The sequence below is a fragment of the Suillus discolor genome (genome assembly GCF_016758755.1).
Source record: "Suillus discolor strain FC423 chromosome Unknown F5147scaffold_34, whole genome shotgun sequence".
Classification (NCBI taxonomy): Eukaryota; Fungi; Basidiomycota; class Agaricomycetes; order Boletales; family Suillaceae; genus Suillus; species Suillus discolor.
Window position 1 is genome coordinate 310,795 of NW_024541281.1, and position 14,842 is coordinate 325,636.

Below are 14,842 nucleotides of genomic sequence, written 5' to 3' on the forward strand. Positions count from 1 at the left end.
CAAAAGTTCGTTGTATTATTCGTCTGGCTTCATCTGCAGCTCTAGGGGGCCGTCGTCGACACAGATCTGCAGGGTATTTGGTTAGGGAAAGGAAGTTGGAAGGTGTTCAGCAGAGGGAAGGACATACTGCAAATTACACTATTTCAAAAGCGTGGTGATCTGCATATCTGTTGATATAATACAAGTTGAACATGTCATACGAGTCGTGTGGACTGATTTTGGGGATAAAGTCTGGGCCATAGACTGGAATGAGATGGGCAGCACGAAAGATGCAATCAATGTGAATAATTGAGATGTCTGGAACACCATCACCAGTTGTCGTCGGTGTGACGACATACATGCCTGTGTCGGGATCACGTCCTTCAAGCACATAAGCATACCAATGAACTATGGCACAAGGATAGTACAATGTCTGATAGTTAAAAGAGAAAAAGCACAGGACCCACGCAACTGCAAGTCCACCCATGGGAGAGTCAAAGTTGGCACCCATATTGACGAAGATACAATCACGCCTAGGTTCGCCACCGCGCCACGATGGTGTTGCCTGGATGTGCTTGCGATGCATACCTCCAGTACCACTCAGATCACTGGGTGCATGGAATGACGCTGCAGCAGAATTAAAGACAGCTACTTTCCCCAGGAATACTTGTGCTGTTTCCAGATCAAACTCAGGAGGGTTGGTGTCTTCTAAGTAGTGCTGATCATGGATGAATTCTTGCATCAAAAGAGGGAGGCGTGGAAGGTCGAGTTCAAGGCTGAGTGTATGAACATTTTGTACGCAACCTATGTATTGTCAGAAAGGGTCAAGGAGTAAATAGATTAACATATGGGGAGTCGCTGCAAGCCCGTCGTGGGACTCCTCGATCAGTCCATCAACAATTTCACCAGCATCCACCTCAACGGATTGGTTTTGAGGTTTGTAGACATGCAGGCGCCTAGAATGACCTTCTTGCACCATATCAGCCATCGCATCATCATCCAATTCTGAGTCGTTGTCTTCATGAACATTCTGACCTGTTTGGGGACATGAGAAGGGCTAAATCGTCAGATCAAATGATCACGCACGTCTCCGGAGTTCTCCCAAAGCGTTGGATAGACAAGAGCCATGAAGCATACCACGTGCCTCAAAATCTGCACAAGCAGCTGCAAGTTTGTCAAGGCATTGATTTGTTAGTAGCATTTGTCCGAGTGCATTAAACCTGCTAGATCAGCGCCAAGGTTCTTTAACCACTTTGATGTGTTTGGACTCAGTAATCAAAGAGCAAAGGCCATTGGGTGCGCCAAAAAGTCAAATCAGCAATATGTAGTGGCACAGGGAGTGTTGACATGGAAGGGAGAATGTCGAGACCACACCAGTTGCCTTGAAAACCTCCCAGTATTTGTGAAAGCGGTTGAGGGCATCTTGGAGTTGTACGAGGTCATCTTCAGTGAGAGCCTCACACCTTACAATGTAGCAAAATTCTAGAAATGCACTGAATGTGCGCACCACATCTTGAGGAACATGGCCTTTGATTGCAGCTAGATAGATCTAAATATGAGTTAGCTGGCTTGTCGTTCGGAAGGGAATACTCCAGCATACCTTCATCAATGCCTTTGAGTCATCACCCGTCCATTGCCGGAAACCATGCCTGTCAGGAAAGCGTCGCAACCCAGTGAATGGGGCGACTGCTGCTATCCTGTATGACATTAGTAGTTATTAAAAAAACATCAACGGTTTGCATACCTGCGGTCAATGTCATCCATGATCTCGGCCACATGACGAGCACCATGTGTGACCTGCAAATAATCACCCACCCAATCAACCAAATGATCCTTGAAAGTTCCCTTGATTATTTGGTGTAAAATATCCGGCGATAGGAGCTCATGGATGTCCGCTCGAGGAAAGTCATTTGTAAATGGCTAGCAAAGCGGACAGGTGAGATTGGACTTGGCGAGTTTCAGCAAGCAACTTACGACAACATTGGCAATGATGCCATACTCATCCCAAGCCTGTTTGTGTGTGAGTTGTTCGACGAGCAACTCGGTGTGTGCTTCGTGTCGATGCAGACATGGTTGATCGCCGTCAAGGTCCTTCCTATTCGCCAGACACCTATTATGATAAGATGAGTCATTAAAAAGTGAAATAAAATTGTGACATACTGTGGACACCAATTCTGCACGACGCCAGAGAGAATTAACTGTTCTGGATAGTCAGCAATGTATGGGCCCAAGCCATACACGGGTTGTTGAAAATGGCCGTCCGGAAAGCGTGTAACGTCAAAAGTTTCCATAAAGGGTTTCACAGACTCGAAAATCTTGGCAAGGGAATGCTGGAATAGTTGCCGTCGAAAATTTCTGTACTTGATATCGTCATTATGTTCCTTCGTGGCTAAACAAACAAAGGTTATGATGAAATGATGCAATGAGAATAACAAGCACCTACATTTCAGTATCAAAAGAAATCCAATGAGCACAATGCCATTGCGATGTGCCCGTTGTAGAGATACAACAATTGCTGGGCACTACACAAAGTAAGTAGCCAGCAATATAAAAATGTTGTGGTCGTGCACAGCCTAGTCTGCTATACTTGCAAGACAAGTGCGTTCGACCCAAGGGGTTAGCTATTTGGAATGGTCTGTAGTTAGTGAAATGATAAAACGGTCAAAAGTCCGAGCACGGGAAACAAAGTCCGAAGGTATAACTACGATGTCTGATGCCAAAGCATCGGGTCCGATGTTTTCGGGTTTTGGGTTAGCGGGTTTTGGGTGCGGGTTTAGCGGGTTAGCGGGAATGGCGATTAGTGAACGTTGGGAAAGCGAGTGGTATGCAGATATATGATAACGATGGGTATTTCGGATAGAAAGAGCGGTAATATTCGCAATGTCAACTAAGAACTACAAAATATCGGGTTTGACCACTAAGTATTGGGGAACGGCTCCCTACTACTTGGATAATGAAAATACTCATAGTCAGTCCAATATATATATAAGTACGTAGAAATCCGGAAGGCCATAGGCGAAAGTAGCGGCCGACGATTTCGGGTCCGAAGTACATGTAAACTAACATGAGGCGCTGCGGATGATGGGAAAACATGTAATAGCGCTTGCTACGACGTGAGTAATGTGTGAAATAATCAACTACTCACCTAGTGGGGCTAGCAAGACGGGACAGGACACAGATAGGACAAGTGTGCGGGAAAATATCGGGTCCGATGCGGCCGAAACATCAGGTCCACTAGTCAAAGCGTCGGGTTTGTGTCGGGTTGTGCGGGTTACATCAGAAAGTGACGGGCATTGAATGTGGATAGGGAATTCAGTGAATACGGGCCTAGCGCGAGCTCGAGTGCTACACCGTCGTATGCTATTGTGAATGTTCCCAATTGAGAGATAAAGTGGGTGATATTCAGTTTGGCCAGTAGCGACAGAAATGACCGTCTTGTCGCTGCCGATAATCAATGGCACGAATGTCGAACCATGATTCTCCTCATTTTGAGCGATAACATCCTTGAGATGATTGTTAGTATGCTAAAAATGTGAATATTAAAAAGTGCACCGCCTGGTTCCACGCCCAGTCAGCCGACATGAAGTTCTTCCAGTATCGTTTGTTCTCAGTGGTATAATCACGATATGGTGAAAACTCGATTCCTCCATCAAGTTCAGAGTTTGCCAGCATGCTGCGCACCATTTGCAATGGATCTCTATACCATACATCATATTTTCCATCCATCCATGGCGGTATGTCTTGTTCAGGTCTGACTCCGTTGTAGCACATCGTAAAGCTCTTCCAAGGGGTATCACCAAGTGGTGTTGCATCGATGGTAGCATACATGTCCTTATGGTTCGCAAAAGGGGGAGCATCATTGTGCTTAATGAGAGTTGCGACCCACAAGTCGAGAAGTGTATCAATCTGCTTTGCAGACATTTGATTGCGCGTGAATACAAACTCCACTGTCTCAAATGCAGCTCGATCGTTATAAGGTGTCCAGTCGGTCGGGGGGGCATCCGTATGAGGCGGTGGGGGTGCATCCTGGTCGATAAATGACCTGTTAGCATCACATTTGAGTCCTAAGTCAAAAGAAATGAGTGCCATAGTATGACAGACTCCTAAAAAAACACTCACCTGTGAGGTGCGGATGGAATGTGTGGAATAAACACCCCATGTCCGCCCAAGTACCTTCCTCAGGTACAAAGCCTCCATCCTCCTGCTCACCCGCTGCGTCTTGATGGAAATTCTCATCGATAACCTGGTTTTTACCTGCTGGAGTGGGAGAACAACTTCTTGGGAGTATAAATCCGGGACCTGCGGGTGGGGCTGTGCGATTGAAGTCTCACTGTGTTTGTCAGGTGCCGTGCTTTGCATTTGTGTGTTGAGTGAGGCCAGACTTGTTTTTGAAGACCTTGTTGCAGTTTGGAAACCGACAGACGAGCCTGGTGACAGCTGGGGCCATGTTGAGCGGTGAGCGGTGAGCAGTTGCAGCAACGGATACCAGGAAATGGAGTACTATGTAGAATGCGGATTAGACTGATAGTAAGTGTGTGAATCAGAAATTATGACACGTCAATTGAATGAATAAAAACTCGCTGGTGTAGCACTCGGATCGGTGTTGGGCTCGTATCCTGCCAATTCTAAGGGTATCCCACACACATATTCCTCAACACTCCATTTTACCTTCCGAGAGTTCCGCGCATTTGTCTGAGTCGTCCGAAGGTCGTCCGTCCATTTCCGAGGCCTGTATACAGTTCTGATCCTCCATACCATGTCCCGTCTGTGTCCGTTTGACTTCGCTGGTGCGTTTTCCACTTGGTTATCTGTTATTGATTATGTTTAGGGGCACATATGTTGTCGGCCCGTCGGTTATATGCATAACAAACACGCCTTGCGCCTTATTACATGCATATCTCTGTAGCGGCTCGCCTTGAGTCTTATTACATTTTGGATGTCTTATCTTGCTACTGGTTTCACCTACGCAGTTTCCAGACTTTCACGCTGTAGGATATAATCTGCCTCGCTAACTACTCGCACTTCACTTCACTTTCCCTGCTACGAGTCATAGTTAGTAGAGTCACTTTTGGATAGTCGTACTTCGTGCAATTGATCTTTTGTTCATTTGGAACGATTGTTTTGGCCTGACTGCTGCCATTTCGCTACTCGCTGTCTCTAAGTTCTTTCCGATAGACTTTGCTTAGTTTTACTTCACGAGTCTTATACTTCAATACACCCGCCGTACTCCTCTCGGAACACTCGCTGTTCATTGGAAGCTCTTCGGACGCTTCACACAACCTCAGACCTTCGTTTCTTGATGTTGGACCATCTTTGGGCCACTTTTGGACCACTTCGGACACATTCTCGGAACATTGAGCATGCTCTTGGTAACTTTCCTTTCTCTCATCCTCGATCTTAACAAGATATCCCTTGCTTTATAACAAGGAGCATTTCTATAGGCAGTCTCTTTGGGACGAACATCTCACTCGCACTCTGAGTCTTAAGGTAACACTTTTGTAGCGCCCACATAGAATCAACTCTTTACACCGGTTCATTGCCACTTTTCTGCTTAGCATCCATAGTATTCCTTCAATGCCTCACTGCCAACGTTCCTTCAACAGCTTGTCCTTGCTCTCTCTATTCTCTACATATGCCTCGGCCCGCAACACGCCCAGGGAATGCTAACAAACATCCCGGACAGGTAGTGCTTGATGCAAATCACGTGGCGCACCCAAAGGAAGTGATTGCAGCTGAAAAACAAAAGGTGTCAGCAGAGAAATCAGCCAAGGCAACTGCCTTGGATCATGCTCAAAAGCAGGTCGCTGCAAAGGAAGATGCCATGGCTGTCGAGCAGATGGCTCAACGTGCTGGCCCTGGACGCCTTGTCAGGCCAAAGCCTAAGCCGCGCCCAGTAACCAAGGCAGTCACAGTGCCAACTGCAAACACCAATGAGATGTGTAAGCCTTACACAATATATAATGTTGCAAGGACTTACCAATCCTATACCATTTGTACAGCTGTTGGGACAAATCCAGCGTCTCAAAGCACCGACATCCAAAAGAAGAAATATCCAGGCTTGAAACTCACCTTCAAGGATAGTGTGAATGCCAGTCAAAAGGTGTCCAACATCGGTGTAGCATCCTTAAGTCTTAGCGAAACACATGTTGGAAGCACCATTGATCATGGAAAATTCCGACAGCCACTGTAAGTTCGCCTTAACTACAATGTTACTTCTATCAGAGCTGACTCTTCATTACTTCGATCTGTTTCACTCACTAAAATGTAGGACATCTGAACCATCCAAACTTTCAGAGGGAGCAGGAGTAGGGAAGTGGGTCAGAGGTGTGGCATTGAAGTCTCAAGTGAAGCCTTCTGTGCCACCAAGTGCACGTGCCAGCAGTAGGTACAGTCTGATTTTTGTGCACATCGCTAATGGATTTTCAGTGATTGCAAACAATAACGCAGAAGGGTTCGAAGACAATGACTCACCTGAAGATCATGACGATAGTGTAACTATGAGTCGGGGTGGGCCGGTGAGTGAATTCATGCTCACGAATGGGTGTTACAAGTAACATCGGTCACGTGGCCCCCCTATCATTTTCCCTTCATCCTCGCCCTCACCACCTACCGGCTCGTCCTCCTTTACCGACTTTCCGTTGACCGGATCCTCGGGACCGTTCCCGTCCCTCGCATCATCCGCCTCTGTACACGTGCAATGCACGTTCCTCTTCTGATTCGACCACCAACGTGGTCCCGCACCTCTGACTCGGTCTGACTCATGCCACCAATGTGGCTTTCCTCTTTCTGTTTCCCCTTACTGCGGATTCCCGCACGTTGTATTCTTACCGTTGGTCCGTTCCAACGTTTCTCGGTCTCATTCCACATTCGACCACCCATCACTAATCCGGCTATGCTGCCAACGCACCTATACCATATTCGCATCCCCTTTACCCTTACCTACTGTGCGGTAGCCTTGCCCTTAACCCTCTCCACTTAGTATAAGTAGTCGGTCACCTTGTACTAGATTCTCTAACTTGAATCTACTCAATCTTCCCTGGAACATACTTCCCTCTGAAGCCCCCTCAGCTTCAGTCTCTAGTATCTTTTCTTAGTCGCTCCTCGCGGCTAAGTCTACCTCGATCGACCTCATCGTTCGGACAAGACTGTCCTTACCTTGAGCGACTTCTAAGACCTCCGTCTCAGAAGTCACGTGACACGCGCGTACTGTGATCGCTGCCGACTTATCGTCGCCAGTCTCACTTGCTATACCGGACCCTTCCGGTTACGTCACGAACATTAGTGGACGACGCCCCTCTTAGGGCTCCGCCTAACAGATCTATTTGAGTGCGTAACAATGGGGACTACTTGAATCAAGGCAGGGCATTGTGCATATTTTTCAGACCGCTGATGATGCACTGAGGGGACGAAAACGTGGATTATCCACGGTCTTATTGGGCGACCTCGAACCCGAAGAGCAGCATGAAATGGAGGAAGACCAAGATGCTGATGAAGATGTTCAGGAGGATGTCGACATGATGGATCAGCAGAGTGACATTGAAGTAAGTGCTGGTGGGTCCTGTGAGATAGATGAATCACTTACCATGATTCTGGGATTTCATAGGTCTGTGAAGTGTCAAACAGTCGGCTCACAACCTCTGTAGGCAGAATCTACTCTGGTAGCCTGACAATACTGACAAATTCCTTTGCAGATGTCAGTTAGCGTTATGGACACTGCAATGGACAACCAGACATCTAAGTACATCAAAACCGAAAATGGACGTGCATCATGACTCATTTGTCAGAAGAGAGAAAAGCCGAAGAATTCGCACTTACCCAGCAGTGCTCAGAACTCAACCTTTCATTCCACATTTATTCCAATGGTCATCCACTGGGTCGGAAATAGCAACCATCCATGGACTATCCCAGAGCATGATAAATTTTCAGACACTCTCGAGGATATCTACAAGGCGGTGTATTCCCAACCTGGAGACTTTCAGTATGATGATGGCTGCAATTTCGCCTTCAATCTTGTGAGTGAATTCCTATTTTATTACTACTAGTTGACTATTATGCTGGCAGGTATCCCAAAGGATCTCTGAATGGAGAGGAAATTTCGGCTCCACCACTATCAGCATTCTCATGGCATTTTTTGCCTCCACGGATGAATACGAGACTAAGGAGGCACGGCAAGCATACGCCGAATATCAACTCGAAGATTCACGCTTTGTGTATGAAGATCCAGATAGTAAAGACTCACCCGGAGCTTTCTTATCAGAATTCATTTTGCGCATCTTCGCTGTTCAACTCAACGCCACCCAAGGACGCCAGATAATTGACTCGCTTGACTTTGAGTTACCTGGATATGCAACAGCCCTTGCACTGACCACCGCAGCCATGAGTTTTGCATTGCCTTTACAAAACTTACTAACTTGTCATTTACAGGCCGAGTGTGCACTTATTTTAGCTCGCGACGACCTCATCGTGGAAGATACTTCGGACCACAGGAAACACAAGATCATGTTGATGCTCAACCATGCCACCAAAAAAATGACTAACACAGGCACTGCTGTTTCTTCAGCCAATTGGGAGACTGATACGATCATGTACATGGAGCGAATTGAGGAGCTGCCCTTCGACCGCGTGAAAGAAATCGTTCAACGATCTCAAGCGTACATGAAGCGTACTTGCTGCAGGGGTCCAGATGAAGGCACTATTCCTGATGATGGAAGTCAGGTCCCCATGAATCCACGTTCGTGTATCCGTATCTGTAGTATTTGTTTCTTTATCTCAATTTTCTTGCTCTGACACCATTATGTTTGACAGAACTTGGTTGGCTACTATATGCGCGCTTGTCTCCTGTTACGAACTAGGGTAGTTCTAACAACGATAACTCGACAGAGTTTATGATCATTGAGATTCTCAGTCTCTCAGACAAGAGAGAGTTCTGTGGACTTAATCAAAGGAGTGCTTTGACTAAGAATCGGGTTTCTAGATGACTTAAGATTGGAGGTCTTAAGTGAAGGAAGTTCCAGGTAAAACCTAGTAAGATTCAAGTAAAGAATACAAGCGTGATACACTGTGCTTAAATAGATCCATATGTGCGCACAGACCAAGTCATCGTGAGAAAGTAGTACAGTTCCAAGAAAGGAAGGTGTATTGTATAAGTACAAGAGAAACAAGATAGCGGTTGTAACATCTCCCCGCCTCAAATCATTAATCGCTTCAATCCCTGCTCGCGCTATCATCAATTGCTTTCATACACGTTTTCTAATGTTTTTTTTCGTTATTTTCATAGAACGCCTTAAAAGCCATTGACATCCTTTTTTTGCCTTAATCTACTTAGATCGTTTTGTCTTTATGAAATAATAGTATCCTTAAAGTGCCTTATTTGCCTGATTTTAAGTGAACTGCCTTAGTTTAAGGAGATGGATCTACTTTTTTCTCCTTATTTTAAGGCACGAAAACGGCCTTAAAACTGCCTTATTGTGTGAATTAAGGCACTTAAGGAGCAAATAAGGCACTCGAAGGCACTCAATGATATGCTGATGAATGCGATGGCAAACATCAAGAGTACCGCTAGTGCACACCATTTACGAGTGCAAATACCAAGCAATTACTATCGAATGATACTGTGAGCTACATTAGACAATTCGGGCACAAACATCAACTATCATTCATCCTTGCCCTCGTGTTCACCATCTCCCACATCAGGAAAACCTTAGCTTACTTAATCTTACTTATTTCAAATGGACCTCCTTATTTTTTTTAAATCACCACCTTGTCAAAAATGGACCACCAGGGTTTGTTGAAAATCATCATATATGTGTGCTATCAAATTTTTAGATTCTTAATTTGCAAGATGGTGCCTCAAGAGAGCATTTAAGGAAGAAAATCATTAGTATTAATGTGCCATCCACACTTCATACTGGTAGACAAGTGTAAGTTTTATGCTATGAAATATATCTCTTAAGTACAATAAACATATTGGAATACTCAAAATTGGAGCAGTTGTTGATTTAAAAGAAATAAGTAGGTCCATTTGAGATAAGTAGGAAAAGGAGTAAGAAAGTCGAAATAAGTTGGTTTTATTGCCTCATTTTACCACAGGCATGTAAAACACCAAAGCACGTGACCTCGCTGACGAATCAGCGACCCAACGCGTCTTACCAGTAGCATAGTACTTACACTATGATAATGTGTCCTCAGTTTCAACATGCTGATCTGCAGCTCCTGTTCTGTCGTCTTCGCATCACAAATACCTGCATCCAGGGACACGTGCCACTCGCAAGCACCAAAAGCACCCCACAGCGGAGCTCGCTGAGCTCCTTATGTTTCCATGTTGCATCCCAACAACCTTCACGACGTGATTCCATCGAAATTCATTGTGCGAACACGCAGGAAGATGGTGTTATCTGTGTTTTCTTGATGTATAGTTGTATATATGCTCACTGTGTAATATAAGTGTTACAATTTGCTTCATTAATGGTGAAATTGATTGAGTGCGCAACTTTTCCATTCTTTTCTTGTAAAATGCTGCACACAGTGCGGCAAAAAATCGCATTTCTGGTTCCCTTCCCTTCAAAATCTTGCTTTAACTTTAGCCTCACATTCACACTACCATCTCTGCTACTCCAAATGTTCCTACAGGTATGTATAATGTTGCCAACTTGCTACTTACAACGCGCTGCCTCACTCTTGGACCAGGGGCGCTGCCCTAACAAGGTAGTGTGACTGTTTGTCACATTACACAATCACACCGCTCTTTGTCTTCATCCAGCCGCACGGTTGGCTCAACGCCGACTGGTCTTGTCTGTCACTATGGCTCAGGCCCTTTGGGTGGATCTGAGCTAGATCTGTGGTGTTCCCAGTAGCCTTTCTTTGGTTGCACTGCTCTTTGTCCTGCACTAATACTATCTTCATCATCCAGCCGCCATTCTCAGCCACAACTTGGGTGCTATTCTTGCAGTTGCGGACCACCTCGCTCACCAGGGACAACCCCTGACTGTCCGTGACATTCTCGAGGGCATGATCAAAGCACACGAGATTCAAGGTGGCCTTGCCCTGCTCAACTCTTTCAACCACGTTGGTCTCGATCACGTCGTGCTCGTCAAAGTTGCCAGTACTGCTGTTGTCTCCAAACTCCTGTAAGTGCACCTTTGGAGTTGAATGCAACAACTAAGATGGTACACGTAGCAGTCTTTCATACTCTCAAATGATCAACGCCGTTTCGCAAGCATGGGTCAATGGCCAATCTCTCTGTACTTACCGTCATGCACCAAACACTGGCCCTTGCAAGTCATGGCCAGCAGGTGATGCCTGTTCCTGTGCCATCAACCTCGCTCTTCTTGTCAAGAAGGGTGAGCTTGGTCTCCCCTCAGTCCTCACCGCCAAGACTTGGGTTTTTACGATGTCCTCTTCAAAGTAAGATACCCCAAGAGTACAGCAGTTCCACCCCACTGAACTAGACCTCCAGGGAAAGCCATTCGAGTTCCAAATGCCCTTTGGCTCATACATCATGGAAAACGTCCTCTTCAAGATCTCATATCCCGCCAAATTCCATGCCCAGACCACAGTCGAGGCCGCATATACCATCCACAAGCAGCTCATAGCACTCAGTAAATCATCAGATGACATTAAGGGCATGCGCATCTGTACATAGGAGGCTGCCATTCACATCATTGATAAGCAAGGTCCCTTGGACAACTTCACTGACCGAGAGTAAGTATCTCAACCCATCCATGACAGTGCATATTCACTCACAGGTCACTTCAAAGCCATGCAATCAGCTATATGGTTGCATACAATTTTTGTGCAGCCTCAGCCTCACTTTTGGCACGTTTCCTTGCCTCCTCTTGAGTTTTGGCATGCTCTTCTTCCCGTTTCCTATGTGCTTTGGCAGCTTTCTCTTTCCCTTCCCATTCCTTGGTCTTCCTCCTACTCTCTGCGAATTCTCTCAGCCTCAAGACGCTCTTGTTCTTCCTTGTCTTTCATCTTCTAATGTGCAGCCTGCATCTTCTCCTTATCCTCCTCTATTCTCTTGCAGCAAGTCTGGAGTTTGCAATGACATGCAGGCTACAATCCTCATCTGCATTTCACTTAGCTTTTATGGAAAAATGCAGCGCGCCCCTTCTGAGTGGCGGAGATGCTGCTCTCACTGCAAGCAATTTTGACAGGGCGATCGACTTGTACTCGGTGGTGATCAACCTGGATTCTGCATCCGATGTCGTCTTTGCAAAATGTAGTCAAGCAAAGTTGGGGAAAAGGCTGTGGGAGGAGGTGCTTCTCGACATGCAAAAGGTATGATGGCATCCATGATTTCGTGGCCCATGTTGACTTCGGCAATGTATGCATAGGCTACCAAACTCAATCCTTCGTCTCATGTTGGATACCAGCTGATGCATACAGTGCTGCCAAAGCTGGTGAAGCGACGGTCCCTGGAAAACTCATAGTGAAGAATGGCGTGACAATCATAGGTATGCCATCCACTTTGCGTGATAGCAGAAAATCTCAAAGGACCAAGGTTACACTGACCTTCCCTCGTGACTTCCAATACAGTCGTCTACTCTGTACTCCAACAATATCACCAAATTTTCATTGTCCATAGGAGAGAACAACACCTTCAATGTTGATCTTACTGATGAAGTTGTTTGTGGTTCTATCATTGTCCACCAAGGCACTATCCTCCCTCTTGTACCCCAACCTGCTCCTCCTCCTGCCGCTCATCCCACTCCCAAGGTCAAGGAGAAGGCAGAGACCCTGGCCATCACTCCTTGGCAAAAGGCTACCCGCGAGATAGCTACTGTCATGGCTGGAATGGGTTCCGTAGTGGCTCTCGGCAAAATGACCAGCGCTGCCTTCATGAGCAACTTCTTCACGTTTGGCCTTGTGGGTATCATTGGATACCGAGTCATTTGGGGTGTCACTCCAGCTCTACACTCCCCCTTGATGTCTGTTACCAATGCCATCTCTGGTATGTACCTTTTCTTCAGGTATGAAATTGAGCTGAGTGTTTTCCAGGCATAGTTGGTGTTGGTGGTGTATTCATCATGGGAGGAGGATACCTTCCAGGAACCATTCCTCAGGTATTGGGCGCACTCTCTGTGCTCCTTGCTAGTGTCAATGTCACCGGTGGGTTCATCATCACAAAGTGGATGCTTGACATGTTCAAGAGTGAGTCGAGCCTTCATCTCAATTGCTACCATAGTTTAATATTGTGTAACAGGACCAATGGATCCTTCTGAATACTCTTGGTTGTATGGTGGTCCAGCTGTCGTCTTTACTGGGGGGTTCTTGGCTGCTGCAAGCATGGGTATGGCTGGTCTTGTACAGGCAGGCTACCTGATGAGCAGCATGCTTTGCATTGGTGAGCACATTGAGTTTTTTCGGGAGTATGAAACTGATAGGCTATGTATGGCCTATAGCTTCTCTATCTGGGCTGGCATCTCAGGCAACTGCGCGACAAGGGAATGCACTGGGCATACTTGGTGTCGGATCAGGCATCCTTGCCTCACTTCTGGCAGTTGGCTTCCCCCCTGCCCTGCTTGCCCAGTTTGCTGGTGTTGCCACTATTGGAGGTACAATCAGTGCCATCCTTGGTCACTGTATCATGGCCACTGAGCTTCCGCAGATGGTAGCTGCTTTGCACTCTGTTGTCGGTCTCACTGCTGTCTTCACTTCCATCGGTAGTATCCTCGCTGGTAGCTGCTTTGCACTCTGTTGTCAGTCTCGGTGCTGTCTTCACTTCCATCGGTAGTGTCCTTGCTGACCCGTCTCACATTTCTATGTTACACCTGGTCACTGCCTATCTCAGGGTTGTCATTGGTGGTGTCACCTTCACCGGCTCCATTGTCATGTTCCTGAAGCTTGATGGAAGGATGAGCTCGAGGCTGTTGATGATGCCCAGATGACACCTCATTAACTCTAGTTTATTCGGAGCAAATGTATTGACCATGGCTGCTTTTGTCACAGTTGTGCCAACAGTACCCATGGTTGCTGCTGGGTATCTCAGAGTCAGCACACTTCTCAGTTTCATCAAGGGCTTTACAACGACAGCTGCGATTGGTGGTGCTGACATGCGTATGTATGACTTCAGGCACTTTTAGTCTGTTTCTGACGCGTCATTTGAAGCGGTCGTCATCACTGTCTTGAATGCCTAATCAGGGTTTGCATTGGTTGCAGAAGGTGAGTATCAGAGTTGAGCTGTAAGGAGGTGTTTGACTTCAGACAGAACATGTCGAGGGCGAGGGTGTGAGGGCAAGTCTGAATGAGCACTACACTCTCAAATTCTGTTGTCAAAGGACCATCCTTCTCTAGTCATTAGTGCACTTCAACTCGTCGATCTCTTGCTACAGATGCTTCTACATAAATAGGGACTCTCTTAAGTTATGGCCCCTTGGCAATACACCTATTCCTCCTCCTCCGATTTGACACTGTCTTCCTTGACGCTATCATCTATAATGCTGTTGTCCTCAACGTCGTCGTCCTCTGTCCTGCTTAGAATCTCAGCAATGGTGTGCACCTCGGCTGCCTCCCTCATCGCCTCAATGACCTCAACCGTTTTCTCATAGCTTGAGAGGTACTTGTAAACAGTCCTGATGACATCCACCTGAAACCCTTGCTGGACTGCGAGTGATTGGACTAAGGCATCGAAGCCAACCTGGGCAAAGTGTGTGATGTCACCCTCATGTACATTGCTATGAGTGGTGGACGTGCCTGAAGCTGTTGTAGTAGAATGGCTGCTGGGCTGTTGTCCTCTCGCGCTGTCTTTGAAGAATGTGAGCTGGAGCATTGTGGCTGTAGAGAGGTGTGTGTCAGTGTGTAGTTCATATGATGTGACGAGTGCAAACCGGCGCTGTTGTTTGATGCTGTGGAAAAAGGCGAA

General features: G+C 46.5%; 3 protein-coding genes across 3 annotated transcripts; 1 reads left to right on the forward strand and 2 right to left on the reverse strand.

Moving 5' to 3' along the window:
• Positions 1-133: 133 nt before the first annotated feature.
• Positions 134-4,068, reverse strand: F5147DRAFT_746201 (uncharacterized protein; the record flags this gene model as incomplete). Its single annotated transcript, XM_041439824.1, has 10 exons — positions 134-755; positions 825-935; positions 1,062-1,202; positions 1,314-1,528; positions 1,580-1,676; positions 1,724-1,899; positions 1,954-2,089; positions 2,140-2,360; positions 3,303-3,482; positions 3,532-4,068. 10 exons carry the CDS (start codon positions 4,066-4,068, stop codon positions 134-136), a joined length of 2,436 nt encoding a protein of 811 aa, XP_041291800.1.
• A 3,686-nt stretch (positions 4,069-7,754) lies between these two features.
• Positions 7,755-8,766, forward strand: F5147DRAFT_578662 (uncharacterized protein; the record flags this gene model as incomplete). The annotated part of the gene is made up of 2 exons (XM_041431449.1): positions 7,755-7,991; positions 8,041-8,766. Coding segments are annotated over 2 exons (963 nt in total), but the record flags the coding sequence as incomplete, so codon positions are not given.
• Positions 8,767-14,365: 5,599 nt separating this feature from the next.
• F5147DRAFT_774765 (uncharacterized protein) lies at positions 14,366-14,749 on the reverse strand (the record flags this gene model as incomplete). Its single annotated transcript, XM_041441633.1, has 1 exon — positions 14,366-14,749. The coding sequence occupies one exon, from the start codon at positions 14,747-14,749 to the stop codon at positions 14,366-14,368; it is 384 nt and encodes a 127-aa protein (XP_041291802.1).
• Between the last annotated feature and the right edge of the window lie 93 nt (positions 14,750-14,842).